General features: G+C 38.6%; 1 protein-coding gene across 2 annotated transcripts in view; it reads right to left on the bottom strand.

Annotated features, from left to right (window-relative positions):
• The window catches only part of TIPRL (TOR signaling pathway regulator), a 35,959-nt gene extending 22,459 nt beyond the window's left edge, over positions 1-13,500 (bottom strand). The window contains exons 1-3 of one of the 2 annotated variants that reach the window (XM_032606373.1): positions 13,217-13,500; positions 7,213-7,392; positions 6,428-6,527 (exon numbers count right to left, since the gene is read on the bottom strand). In XM_032606373.1, coding sequence (XP_032462264.1) covers positions 6,428-6,527; positions 7,213-7,392; positions 13,217-13,320 — 384 coding nt within the window. In that variant the 5' untranslated portion in view covers positions 13,321-13,500. The other variant, XM_032606380.1, reaches the window with a different exon arrangement.
• Positions 13,501-15,602: the final 2,102 nt, after the last annotated feature.

The raw sequence follows: 15,602 nt of genomic DNA, 5'->3' as shown, positions 1-15,602 counted from the left end.
GACATAGTTGTATCATAAATAAACACAACAATGCTTGTCAAACCATAAGAATTCAGTAAATGGTAGCTATTATTTTACTTTACTTAGTAGCTATGACTAGGTCATTTGTTTGACTCATGCATAGAATTAAGAAATGAAGAGTAGTTTCAGAAAACTGGACAAGAATTAGAAAAATATGATACGGATGTCCAAGAGAGTACATAGATTTTGTGGGAAAATGATCTTAGGGAGTATTAAGTGATGCAGAGGCGGAAAAGGTTGCTATGAAAGAAACTAGCAGTTTGTATGTGATTCCCAAGAGGTGAAAAAAATGTCCATAGTTCTTCCATGTTTACCTACAGATAACATTTTAGCCCTCTGCAATTTTATTCCAACATGAGACCACACGTGAAGGTGAAATTCGGAGTGGGGAAGGAACGTGAGGGATAGGGATAGGGCAGCATATATAATCAGTCCCTTGCATCACTTGCATATTTGTGATCTATTTAAGACCAATGTTGGTGCCTCTAGGATTCCCTAAGAGCATAAAACTTTAGTTACTATTAAATAAACACAACTTCTAAATTCCTTACTTTTTAATTAGTTTTAGTTCAAAGGAACACATTTGAAAATCCTCCTTATAGATACATCTGACTTCCAAAAAATTAATCATTACATGAATTTTCTCATTAGTAAATGGCTACTTCACTAATATTTCATATATGCCTTCAGCAAGTGATTGGTGAACATGAATCCATCAGTTTTGCCAGTTACTTGTTCTTATAAAATGTTTGAAAGAGAAAGACAAAAAATAATTAGATAACACATGGATTAGGGAAATTCAATATATTTTATATACTATCTTCTTCATTTATAAGGACAAATATGTTTAAAACTTTGTATTTCTCTGCCTTTTCTCTTCCTCAACTCCACTTATCTCCTCCCTGAACTCAAGCATCTGAAAAGAAAAGGTAAAACAGCTACACTTAAGACATATGGAACATTTTTGGCTTCTGGTATTGTCAAAATAAGTAACCTGGACAAACCCTCTGGCTGAAGACAATTTAAAAAGCTGGATGAAAAAACAAAAACTTCTTAAAAGCATTATACGGTCAAAGCACTAAAGAATGACTGGACTGATATCTGGAAGAGGACTGGAGCCCAGAAAAGTGAAATTGAGCCTACAGTTTTCCGGTTTTGGCCTTGAGGTATCAGCAATGACTGGACAGAGGAGAGGCTGAGCTCTGCTGGCGCCATAATTGCTCAGTATTCACTAAGGGCAGAGGGCTTGGAGAATTCCTTGCCCTGCTCCCAATTTTGGGATAACATCTCAAAGTGCTATGCTGGCTGCAGAGCTTCTTATATTACACACCCAGTAAACCTCAAACTCTGGCCCCATACCAGAGGTTAGCAAACTAAGACTTCCAGGCCAATGTGGGCTGCCACCTATTTTTGTATGAACTGCAAGCTGAGAATCCTTTTTACATTTTTGAAATGACTGGGGGAAATTTTTTCTTAATATTTCATGTCACATAAAAATTATATGAAATTCAAATTTCCATGTCCATAAATAAAATTTTACTGAGAAACAGCTATACCCATTCGTTTGCATATTGTCTATGTCTGCTTTCGACTACAGCAGCACAGCTGAGTAACTGCAACATAAACTCTGGTCCTCAAAGCCTGCAATACTTACTATCTGGTCCTTTACAGAAACCGTTTGCAAACCTATGCCCTTGACTATGAATGCCGTCAGCTGCCCACCAGAAATAAACAAAAATCCTCTGTGGAGGAAAAACAGGATTCAAAGAAAAATAAGAAAGCATATTAGGAGTCTAGACCCCATAAATCGGAACCAATAGAAATAACAAGACAATAAAAGACACTGGGGACTCTAGATGTTGAAAATATGAGGCCCAAACTGTAAAACAACAATGCACACTAGTTTCAAGGAAATAAAGGCTAAGGTTGAAAATTTCAAAAGATACTAGGAAATATTTTTTTAAAAGAACTATGATCGGGAAGGGTCCTGCTTGGGGGTGCTCACAATGTTCTATTTCTTTTCCTGGGTGGTTGCGTTTTACAATTCATTAAACTCTACCTTCATGTTTTATGGACTTTTCTAAGTTATTCCACAATCTTTAGAAAGCTTAAAAAACATACGGAGCACTACAAATATTCTTGATACATTACAAGAAAAATAAGTCCTGGTCACATCTTTCAAGTGGAACCTCTCTCACATCAGATGGAGGCTTATAATAAGGAAATTACTTGACATAAATATTCTTAAATTTATCATATAGTTAATTAACAGCAAACGCTAAGAACCCTATGTTAAATTCCCTTTTTAAAAACTGCTGAAAGTAGTGTGTGTGTGTGTGTGTGTGTGTGTGTGTGTGTGTGTATACATCCCATTAGGAACATACAGTGAAACTGCTATGTTTTACAATGATTTTTCTTTTTTAAAAAAATGGAGATAACTCCCATACTCTACAATTTACCCTTTTAAAGTGTACAATTCAGTGGTTTTTAGTATATTCACAAGATTGTGCAGTCAACACTATTATCTAATCCAGAACATATCATCACCCCAAAAAGAAACTGCCATACCTATTAGCAGTCACTCTCCATTCCTCACGTCCCCCAGCCCCGGGAAGCCAATACTCTAATTTCTTTTTCTATAGATTTGTTTGTTCAGCAAATCATTCTGGAATCATATACATGTACCCTTGTGTCTGGCTTCTTTCACTTAGCATACTGTTTCCAAGGTTGTAGCATGTATCAGTGTTTCCTGTCCTTTTTCAGGACTAAATAATATTCCACTGTCTAGATATACCAGTTCTGTTTATCCACTGATGAACATCTGGGTGGTTTTCACATTTTAGCTATTATGAGTAATGCAGCTATGCATATTCATGTACAGATTTTTATGTGGATATATAGTTTTCAATTCTCTTGAGTGTATACTTAAGAGTGGAATTGCTGGGTTACATGGCAATCATGTTTAACTTTTTTTTCTAATTGCTGGCCAAAAAAAGAAAAAAGGCATAACAAGAAATCCACCATCTTAACCATATTTAAGTGTACAGTTCAGTAGTGTAAATTATATTCACATTGTTGTAAGATGGATCTCTAAAACTTTTTCATCTTGCAAAACTAAAACAGTATCAGAATTGTTAACCCATACCTCTGAGGAAAACAACTATCAACAAGCATACAGTACTCATATGCAGTTCTTTTTGCCTTTTGTCTTATAAACTCCATTCATCTCCAATGTTTATGTCAGCACATTCCTGCCCTAAGGTTACTTTTAAAAGCTCAAGATATTAAAGATGATATACAAATGGCCAACAAGCATAGTGATGTTCAACATCACTAGCCATTAGGGAAATGCAAATCAAAACCTCTCATACACTGCTGGTGGGAATGTAAAATGGTACAGCCGCTATGGAAAACAGTACAGGGGTTCCTCCAAAAATTAAAAAAAAAATTACCATATGATCCAGCAATTCTACTTCTGGGTATATACCCCCCAAAAAAATGAAAGCAGAATTTTGAAGAGATATTTGCACACCTATGTTCACAGCAGCACTATTCACAATAGCCAAGAGGTAGAAGCAACCCAAATGCTCACTGACAAATGAATGGAAAAACAAAATGTGGTATATACATACAATGGAATATTACTCAGCCCTAAAAAGGATGGGAAGTCTGACACATGCCACAACATGGATAAACCCTGAGGACATTATGCTAAGTGATATAAGCCAGTCACAAAAAGACAAATAATGTATGATTCCACTTATATGAGGCATCTAGAATAGTCAAATTCACAGAAACAGAAAGTAGAAAGGTAACTGCCAGGTGCTGGGAGAAGGAAGAAATGGGGAGTTGCTGTTCAATAAGTATAGAGTTTCAGTTTTTCAAGATGAAGAAGTTCTGGAGATTAGTTGCACAACAACATAAATATACTTAACAGTATTTAATACACTTAGAAATAACTACGATAGTAGATTTTATGTTACACATTTTTTTACCACAATGAAAAGAAAAGGAAAAAAGAAAGCTCAAGATACTGAATCACACTAAGTTGGGCAAATGTTCCAATGTGCTTTAAAAAAAAAAGCTTTTTAAAATGCATGAACACTAAGCATGTTTTATTCCTAAAAAGCAATATCAATAGAAGAGGCAGTCTTCTACTTATATTTCCTGCATATTCAATTTATTTATTTAATAAGAAAACAGCCAAACGTTGATAGGTTACTATAGGCCAGGTACATATTAGGCATTTGACCTGTCTTCTCATAACATTCTCATACCACAATCTGAGAGAAGTGCCTATGGTAGCCCAGACAACAAATGACAAGGCTGGATATGAATCCAGCCAGGTCAGTACAACTCTGTGACTGGCTCTCTCCTCTTACACCATGCTACAACTCAGAGTAATAGGTTTAACAACCTAAAGAGTGAGAAATCATTAAACACACACACACACACACACACACACACACACACACCCCAACAGGCCCCAGCAACTAAAAACCAACAATTTAAGGGCAAAGGAAAGGCTTCATTCTAATGCCTCATTCTCTGATATTCTTACTGTACACATAAAATACCTTCTCCCACACAGGCAAACACTCCTATACATACCAGGGCTTCTGAATAGTGTTTTAAGGAAGAGCTAAAGGATTAAATAATTTAAAATCTCAAATAATATTACAGGTCAAAAAATCCTTAGGTATTAAAACAAAGTTAAAAGTAAAAAATGTTCCTATGAAAGTGATCTTCCACATATAACAAATGTGCTTAACAAGAAGCTCTAACATCGGTGTTATGTTACTAAGAGACACATAATTTAAGATCTTGAACCCATTTCTTCGTCTACAAAATAAGGATAAAAATGCCTATCCTACAAGACTATTTTGAGAATTAAGCAACAAAGTCCTAACAATTTTACCTGGAAAATAGTCACTCTATTTTTTAAGGCAATAAAGGAACACATTCATCAACTCTGTTTAGACCATAAAGCAAGGGTAAATACTATTTAGACAATATAGCTACTTTTACTCTTGGTATTTCAATAATATTAACTTAGTTGCCTTGACATTTGAGATATGATATTATCATAATAATAGCAGCTGCCATTTATTAACACCTTATTGTGTTAACAGGCACAGTGCCATAAACACTTAATACATGTTATCTTATTTACTACCTCACAACTGATATTATCCCTAGTTTACCAAAGTGAGAACTAAGGCTTAGCAAAGATTAAATTGCTTTTCCAAGCTGTTAAGTGATGGTGCTGGGATTTGAACTCAGGTTTGCCAAAGCCTGAGCTCCTTACCACTAGTGAGTGTTTGATCACATTGACATTTGTCAGCAACACCTTAGAACAAATTACATGACAGGCTGACGTGCCAATAAAGGGTACTGAGCACATGTCTTTCACCTCCTACTACTCTCTCACTCCCTGTCTCTACTGCCGTGGATCTTGCTCCTTGATCACAGCTAATGCTACTTCATAGCCTCCAGAGGCTTTTGTAAGTCAGCCCACAAAGTAAGTCATCAACATTATTGCATTGGGTTAAAACAAGCTCTCGTTTCCTCACTCCTTGAAATGAAATATCAAAAGGCCTACACACTTTGCAAAGTTTTTCAATCAGGAGTGAAAAGAGAGAATATTAATCTATGAAGTATTAATGGACTAGAAAAACCTTCCTCCCCCATTAGGCTGTAATGGAAGGATTTTTTTGTCTGTTCCCTGCAGTATCTATGGCTCTATGTAGCTAAGCTCCCAATATGAGGTCTACCAATTCCACCGTCCTGGGGTCATTTACCACGAAGTGAATCTCTTCCTAAGCAGGGCTTACACAGATGCAACTTAACATTAATATAGAGATTTAGAATTCATTAGGAATTTTCCCTTAGATTTATCTTATATCTGCTGTGAGGTAGATATTTCTGTTTATCCAATTTACTGATAAAACAAAACCAGTCAGATTAAATAACTTGCCTGAAGTCACACCAGGTTCACACATAGTGTAGGCAAAACAATAATCCAAGCTGTCTGACCCAAATTTCTATCTGCCCACATATCTGTTCATCTGTAAAACTGTAAGCTACTAGTTAGCAGGTTCTGTCTAAATCACCTAATACATTACACCAAGAACAGACACATTTTAATGCTTCTTGATAGCGATAATGATAACATTAAGGCAGTCTGCCATTGCTACCAACCACATTTTTAGCAAAAATTGTTCCACTATGGCTTTCTTTTATTTTGTGCTGATAATCAACAAGCAAAATCCCTTTACATTAGGTTCTGAAGCCTCGCACAATAGAAAGTAAAGTAGCAGCATAAAATAACCCATTACTAGAAAGTTCTAACACTGAAACTGTCCAAGGCAATCAATGACTCATAAAAGCAAAAAATAAGATTTACCTTTAGCTTAAGTGATTCTCCAAGTAACGTTCCCTTATAATCTGTTGTATAGGTCCAGTCATACGGCTTAATAACCTCCTTAGAGTGCTCACCCTCCGTCCTCAAACACCAAAATGAGAAGGGTCAGTCAGTGATGTAGAATACAGATCATCTGTCTTCATTTATCACACCAAATTACATTCTACAGATAATATAAAATATCCTACTAAATACATATACCTGTCATAATTCACTAACACAAGATCTGTCTTAGTTTTTCTGCACATTTATTGTTATTTAACTTGTCATGTACTGATAATGTAGTCTCTCCAATTAATCTGTACACTGCCTGAGGACATGGTTTAAAGGCTTATACTTTTTTTCAAAGAACCTAGTACATAATAGGCACAAAGTAAATAACTGCTGATTTGATTATGAAAGAAAATACATTTTTCTTAATTTCAGTACTCCTCAAATTTTCAACGCAAATCATAAGTAAACACTGTTCTTCAAAAATAGGAACATTAAAGTACACAGTGTAATGCCTCTTCACTAAAGAACACTGAAAGCTCAAAAAAGTAAACCCTACATAGCTCAGCTCAATTGTAATTCAATTTAATTCAAGAAGTATTCAAGAGCAGGGTAATTAATCTCCATTTTATGGATGAGAAAAATGAACTCTAGAATGATTCAACTATCAGATTTAATAATAGTACTAGCCATTCTAATAAAATACACATATCACAACTGAATATTTTTTCAACTCTTTTCTGTTTTGTTTAACCCATAACTACCCAGACTCTCACCTGCTTTCCTGCCACTCTTCAGCGCAGGCTACTTTAAGCATTCCTTGGTAGTTGTTCACACATCTTAATGCATCTGTAGCATTGAACTCAATCCCAAAGCCAGAGCCATGCTGGATTCTTAAAACGTTGTCTCCAAACATCATTTCAGGGAGAGATGGCATATGCAATTCATCAGCTAACCTATGTATAACCAAAAGTCAGCAGGATTATTTTATATCACTGTTGGTACTTTTGCTTCCTTCTGATCCCCACAGAATACCTTCTACTCCTAAATGAGTTAAATAATACATGATTTAATAAAATGATATATTTGTAAAGTCTGTAAGTGGTTTCATCATCCATTCTCTCTGTGTATATCTTTTTGGCACTGTATTAGGTAGTGGGCTAAATTAGATAGATAATAAATATACAAATAAATACACAATATAATGTCAGCTAGTAACAAGTGATATACAAAAATTAAAGCAAGGTGATGGGGGAGGTACTGTTTTAGGTAGGATGATCAGAGATCACATCTGAGACACTTGAATTTGCGCCTCAAAACTACCCTGTGGGGCTTCCCTGGTGGCGCAGTGGTTGAGAGTCCGCCTGCCGATGCAGGGGACGCGGGTTCGTGTCCCGGTCCGTGAGGATCCCACATGCCACGCAGCGGCTGCGCCCGTGAGCCATGGCCGTTGAGTCTGCGTGTCCGGAGCCTGTAGCTCCGCAACGGGAGAGGCCACAACAGTGAGAGGCCCGCGTACCGCAAAAAAACAAAACAAAACAAACAAAAAAAAACTACCCTGTGAGCTAAGAAAGGCTCAGAGAGTTTAAGCAGCTAACTCAAATCACAGAGCCAGTTAAGTGGTAACACCAGGCCTATTTCCATTATATTAGACTGCTTTTAAAGACCTGGACCTCATCTAGCTAGCCTCATTACATAAGAAAGTTATATTAGACATACTATAAGACCAGGATCACAAATTATTAACCCACAGATGTGTTTTGATTAGCCTACACAATATATTTTTTAATATTTGAAATAACTGGCAAAATTATTGAGGTGCCAATAAAAATTGAGAGATTTTTGAGAAATCTGGACTTCTAGTTTCTCCCAAAAAAAAAAAAAAAACACTTGGCAACATTGGATCTGTATTTCCACGTGACACCAACTGGCTGGAGCTGAGTGGAGGTTGCCCCCTTCAAGTGGGGCATAGGCTCTCTGGTTCACCAGTCTCCTTGGTCCTTTAAAAGCTGAGTCTGTGACCCCTGTTATAAAGACTTTTAAGTGGCTACTCGTTACTTCTGAAAAAAGTAGGTCAATGTATAGGTTACCATGCCTTATGAGCCCAACCCCTGAGTTACAACCAGGACTGTCAATTTAGGGATGAAAGTTTGGCTTCTCAACCAAAGGCAATTATCTATGGGCTGGCAGGAACCCCTGAATTTTAGCCTGAGAACTCTGCCCAAAACACTCATGCTGAATTGAGTAACGGCCAATTAAACTTACTCTGATCCCTCTTTTTATAAGTCTGAATGACAGTTAAATGAAGCACAGACCAAGAGACATGGCATGACACTGAACCATGAGGTAGAGAAGAGGGGAGAGTGAAATTTTTAAGTAATAGCAAGAGAAGCAGATAGAGCAAAGTAGAGACTGAGAAATAAGAGTGACAAGAAGATTAGAGACATCTATAGTTGGGGCCACAAGAACTGCTGTTCATTTTCTGAGCTAATTCCTGTGTTTAGTTATTTCCTCGTGTATTATTAAATTCTCATCACTTGAGGCAACACGGGGGTGGGGAGTGGACGGGAGTCTCCGTTCCTTGCAACCTGAAAGCACAACTAACACAGAGGTTCCATGGAAGTGATTTTCTGGTTATCTTATGTACCAATTTTTTTCTGTTAATACTGATTTTGGAAAATTTTCAAAACGTATTGTACACTTCTCTTTGTTTTTAAACAAAACATATAAAATGTTATTTTACCTTTTCTTGCTGACCAGAGATCATCATATTTAACAATCTTGTAAGACAATGTCCTCAAGTTCAATTGAGTCTGTATACCTCTAGCTACTCTAGAATGTAGGTATCTGCCCCTGAAGCACCCTCATCCCTTTTTATTTGGTTTCTTATCTATCAAAGGATGGAAAAGCAAACAATCATACTCCTTAAAATTGCATAATGAATAAAAAGAGAACATGAAAAATGCTAACAATTCATTTATTAGGGCAAAGTGACTATATGGAACTCTTTTCCTTCCTTACATTTCCAATATGGTTACAATTATAAAGTATGCAATAGAGTCAAAAGTGTAAATATGCTCTGAATGAAGTTCTAACGGATCCTGAACAAAGCACAGAATTTTAGTGCAAGTGTTATATGATAGCTACTTTAGCAGAACCGAAGGCTTTTTCTTTTTTCTTTTTTAAGACTTCTGGATTTTTGAACAGCTACATAGTTATACTTGTTAGGTAAAGTAAAATAATGCTATATCAAAGAATATATTCTGACATAAAACTAACAAAGGATCTATGCATATCCCAAGACCACAATTACTCTCTTTCCAACTGCTTTAAGTCTATTTCCAATCAGACACATCAATCAAGTCTTGTATATATATTAAAAACAAACAAGCAAAAACCCTGCATAAACAAATTAAAATACTTAAGCCTTAAATGGAAAAAATATTGATTCTGATTATAAACATCTACTTCATTCCTGGATCATCAAAGCCCCACCACTTTCAAGAATAAAGACGGGTTCTAATTCCACCATGACTGCCCAGGAGAGGACTTAATGCACCACAGTCCCATGTTTCCATAAGCTTCCTATCTCTGGTGAACTTTTTGTCCTTACACAACAATTATATTAATTTTGGCTATGAAGAAAAGACAGCAATTAAAGATCCTGTTTCTTGTAGGAAAACACCTTTGCCAGTAAAATTCTCTACTTGTTGCAAGCTTTAAAAAAAACCAAAAGTACCCACTGAGGGAAACAAGCACTTGCTCACCCGATTTTCAGAAGAACTGTATCAATTTACATTCCACCCTGGGGCAAAAATTAAGAAAAAAGTACCAAGAACTTAATCAAATTTATATTCTTTGACCCAAAATATCAGCTTTGGGCAATCTGTAATATAGAAATAATCCCCAATGTAGGAAAAAAAAATTATACACATTAATACTCATAATCATCTTATTTTTAATAGAAAATACTAATTATAAAGAAATAAATGGTTATGTAAACAATAGTATATCTGATGAAATATTATGGAATCATTAAAAATACTTAAAGGGAGAATATAATGGAGAAAAATGCTTATGATACAATAGTAAAGAAAATAACTGGCACACTGTATGTTTATTTTATCTCTGTGTTTATGTATATGTGCACATATCAGTGATCTAACCTTTTAAGTTGTCCATCTTTAGTATGATATCTAATAACATTAATTTTCATCATAAATTTAAGCGAAGTTTATTCTTTTGTTATTAGGAAATAGAAATTATTAAACACTAGAGAGATCAACACTCCCATGCAAATGTCCATAGACATATGAATGGATAGAGAAAACGTGGTTTAAAAAAAAGAAACAAAAAAATAAGAAAAGAAAATGTGTTTTATACATACAGTGGAATACTATGCAGCCTTTAAAAAGAAGGAAATTCTGCAATTTGTGACAACATGGATGACACTTGAGGACATTATGCTAAGTAAAATAAACCAGTCAAGTAGTAAAGTTTTAACGACTTTACTGGATAATGCATACCAAACATGAGCTAACATAAGATGTGATTCTCTGGATTTTTCCCAACGTATCTGGAAAAAATCTGGTAGTCCTATGAAATATTCCAGTCATATATGTAAAAGAATCACTGTCACTAACTTACACTTCTTCAAATGTCCTAAATTCCGAGTATCTTAAACACAGGCCAAACACAGAGTATCTTAACCCCATTTCTAATGTCAAGCTTCACCATTAACAAATAGGTAGGACCATTTATAAGGCAAGGAAGACAGGAAGCCTCTATGGGATTAAGATGCCTTAATTCATTAAAGGAAGTTTCGTTAATCCAAAATTTCCCCTAATTCGTTTATATAGCACCCAAGAGGTTTCTATACCCTAGGGCAAGGCATCACGGAAAAATTTAGGTTGAGAGCAGATAAACCTTTCTTTTGTGAAGGAAAAAGGACTAAGTATACTCAGGCAGAGCTGTTTTAGAAATAATAAACAAGGAGACTAAAGATCTGGAATTTGATTCCCTTAGAACTCTCCATGCATCCAGCACCTCTTAGGGAGTCTGTAAGTAAATTATATGGGTAACCGCAATTTGAAGCTGACTGCTTTATATACCACAATTATATATATGGTGCAATACGTAACAGAGAAAGTTATATGGAGAGGAAAACTCAGTAACTCAGTCTGTGGTGGGATGAAGGGAATTTTTTCCCTTTCTTTTCTGTATTTTCTCAATTTTTCTTTCTTAGTGACTCTGCAAGAATGTTACTTTTTTTTTTTTTTTTTTTTTCAATTAGGAAGCTAAACATCCTTTCATGACTCTCTTCTCTTCCCTGGTCACTTCCCTCTGCCTAAATCTTAAAATGTCAGTGCTCCCTAGGGTTCCATCTCATGACCTTTTCCTTTTCTTCTGGATAACTTCTAGATGATCTTAATTCACTCCCAAGGCTCCAGGTATCAACTATAAGCTGATGATTCCCAAACCTAAATCCATGGACAAGTCATCTTTTTTAAGCTCCAAAATAAACGCCTAAGACACCTCCACTTTATAACCCACACACAACTCACATTTCAACAAAACTAAACTCATCCTCTATCCAACACCTGCCCCCAATCTGCTCCTCCTCCTGGGTTTCTCACCTTGTCCAATGGCAATGAAATCTTGCCAAGGGTATAGATTCCTCCTTCTTCCTTCCTCCTCCTATCAAGTGGCCATCAAATTCATGCACTTAATCTTCTAAAAACCTCTCCTCTCACCCCTTCTAACCGGTTTCCTTACCCAGTCCTGCAGCCCACCAATCCATCCTCCGCATCACCTCCAGAGAAATCTTTCAGAGTGTACATCTGATAATGTCGATCCTTTGTATAAAATGGCACCCGGTAGTAGTCAGATAAAATTCAAAACTCCTGAGCCTGGCATAAAAGTTCTATCAGTGGTATCTCCACTGCCCAGGGGCCTACCTGCCTCTGGCTTCTCACTACAGTACTTCCCCTCTGATACCTCACACTCCAATCACACAGAAACAGTCCTTCATGGCTCCCACTCTCTCTGACCCACCGGCTTGCCACGTGCCCCCGGACCCCGCCCCACCCCCCGACTTTGTCAAGATTCAGTTCAGGCATCACAAACGCATCACAGCTGTCACTCTCCCTGGCCTTCCGACTTTACACAGGCCCCCAAGCCCCACCCCATCCCACCGACTTTATCAAGATTCAGTTCAGGCATCCCAATTTCCCGGATGCCTTGTTCCCTTAAACAATCTCAAATAACCCTGCATATACACCTATATCAATTCACGCTGTATTATAATTGTCTCTCTCTCACACAATACTGTAAATTCCTCGAGGCAGAGGCTGTCTTTCATCTTCTGTATCTCACGTGCCTGGCACGGCACCTGACATGCTAAAAACCAAGCACATATATCATCCCCGTTATCAACCCCTAAGAAAACAGGTCATAGCCACCCAGAAAGAAATAGTCTAAAGGTGGCGCAGGCTGCGGCAGGTAGAGACCTACGGGAGGGGAAAGTCCACCGCAACAATCATGCTCTGCTCAAATCCAGGCGGAGTGACAATTTCACGAAGGCAGCGCCTGGCGGCCCGAAACGAAAGACAGGAGGTGGAGACAGGAATATTTCCTGGTGTTGTCAATTCAAAGGTCCCGTCCGGAGGAACGCGAGCCTCCGCCCCCCAGAGAAGGGCTGGGGCTCCGCCGAGCTCGCCCTGCCTCCCGCCCAGGCCCAGCTCCCCGGCTCGCGCCCGAATCCCAGCCCCGGAGCCTCACTTCTCCACATCCGCTGACTTCATGATGTGGGTCTTGGATGCCGTCAGCTTCCAGGGCCCAAAGGAGAAGTCCTGGTGGCTACTCTGGAAGCCGTGGATCATCATGGCCGCAGCGGGGCCCGCGTGGGCCACACGGAACAGGCTGGAGCAGCGGCGGCAGCGGCAGCGGCTACCTACACCGGTGCCTCCGCCTCCCCCCAACCCAGCCCCCTCGGCTTCCGAGCCGTTACCATGCCCGGCCCCACCCCGCCCCCTGCCGGCCTACCCGGACGCAGGCCCTCCTTTCCGCCTTCTTCTCCGCCCCTCGGGTTTTGCTTCCGGGACCAGTTGCCAAGGTTGCGTGACCTACGTCTTACGTCACGACGCACCTGAAAAGAGGGGAAAACCTGCTGAGGGGCGAGGCTCTGGCAGCAGGGGGTGTGGTCAGGGACGCACCGCCCCCTGAACTCACTGGATGACGTCGTCTTGGGGCATTTCAAGGAAGGTCAGTGTTGGAAAAGGCGAATACAACGTGATGCTAGACGACTTTGCAAAGTAGGGAATTACCTCTCGTGTTGGCGAATTGGTGTAGAGAGGAAATGCCCTACATTTTTCCGTTGAGGACAAAATTTTAAAGTCACTTAGAATTTAGGAGTTTAAGCATCAAGTGCTGCATGACAAGTGGACATCTAGCTACTATGGACTAAGACTCCTATCAAAAATTTCATCCTTCAAGGCTTCCTTGGTGGCGCAGTGGTTGAGAGTCCGCCTGCCGATGCAGGGGAGACGGGTTCGTGCCCCGGTCCGGGAAGATCCCACACGCCGCGGAGCGGCTGGACCCCTGAGCCATGGCCACTGAGCCTGTGCGTCCGGAGCCTGTGCTCCGCAACAGGACAGGCCACAACAGTGAGAGGCCCGCGTACCGCAAAAAAAAAAAAAAAAAAAAAAAAAGATAGAGGCTTACTATCTCTAAATAGCCTGTGACCTTTAATGATTAGAGCTTAGGTTGAGGTAAAAACCTGCTTCCTTGTTACTTACATTATTTGAACTTGGTCTTGCCCTCTGGGGCATCATAGAACAGGCATATTCCCTCTTCTTCATGACTGTTCTTGTTCTTATTTTAAAACAACTTTTACACATTTCCCTTGTCTTTTAATTCATCCATTTACTTATATATCTACCTATCCATCCATTCACCTGTCTGCTTATTTAGTCAATGAATATTTACATTTCTCAGGTCTGAAGCACAGTACTTGGAGAAAAGCATTAAAATGAAAAATATGAATATGCTATGACATTCCCCAGCCTCAAGCAACTTTGTTCATCTGTGCCACATGCTAAGCATATTAGATACATAAGACATTGTCTATAATTTCTAGTATGAGATCAATTGCACTCAAGTATAAGTAACAAAGTAAATACAAACAATACCATGTGACATCTGGGCAATAAAATGGTATGTGTACATGGACATGGTACAGGAGGCAAGAGTAATTAACTCTCTCTGTGTAGGTTAGGAATGATTCACAAAGAAGATGATGCCAGAGCAAGATTTTAAAGAGAAGATAAACGGTTTCTCCAGGAGGAGACAGTCCACTTCATGGACAAGAAACAGCAGGTGCATAGGCATGGAAGCATAGAGCAGCACAGAATAAGTAAGGAGTAAGAAGTCGTTGAGAACAACTGGAACATAAACTTTTATGTATGTAGGAGGATGTAGGGGATGAGGTAGGTGTGGGCCAAATCAGGAGGGAACTTAATGCTGTGCTAAAGAACTTGGGATTTCTTCCAATGGATGATTAGGGGTCATTGCCTAGATGAGCAATCTTGATGGCCTAAACTTGTATCTTCAAAGCCAGATACACGCACATACACCAGGGTATCTACCAAATGCACTGGAATGGAGGAAGAAAATATTTATATTTATCTCATCTTTTTTGAATTCTATTTCTGTGTATGTTTCATAATGTACATAATAAATCATATTCACATGGCTTTTATTTATAAACAAATATTGGGATACATGCTCGGTTTTTTACAGATATTGATGGCAAGTGATCAAAAGACTTTGTGGACCATTGGTCTAATTGAAGGAAGTAGTAGAGGGGTTAGAGAGGACATATATGGGAGAGGAGTAGGGGACTGACTGAATGTAAGGGGAGAAATATCCAGTCTGTGGTCTGGAGATCACAAAGCCATAATCAGGGTATTCAACTGGTCTGTGTATTCTGTAATGAAGAGGAGGAACAGGGACCACCAAGAGAAAATACATGGCCATATGAAAAGAGAGAAGAAAACAGGATTTTCTGAAGAAGAGCCAGTGGAAAGGAAGTTTCAGATCTGTCTGAACTCCCTTTGTTCCCCCTCATGTGACAGTCCATATGATGCACATTGGCAGTGAATGCTAA

Source organism: Phocoena sinus, chromosome 1 (genome assembly GCF_008692025.1).
Source record: "Phocoena sinus isolate mPhoSin1 chromosome 1, mPhoSin1.pri, whole genome shotgun sequence".
NCBI classification, from domain to species: domain Eukaryota; kingdom Metazoa; phylum Chordata; class Mammalia; order Artiodactyla; family Phocoenidae; genus Phocoena; species Phocoena sinus.
The sequence above is the reverse complement of the archived record's forward strand: the minus strand, read 5'-3'. Positions and strand labels throughout refer to the sequence as shown.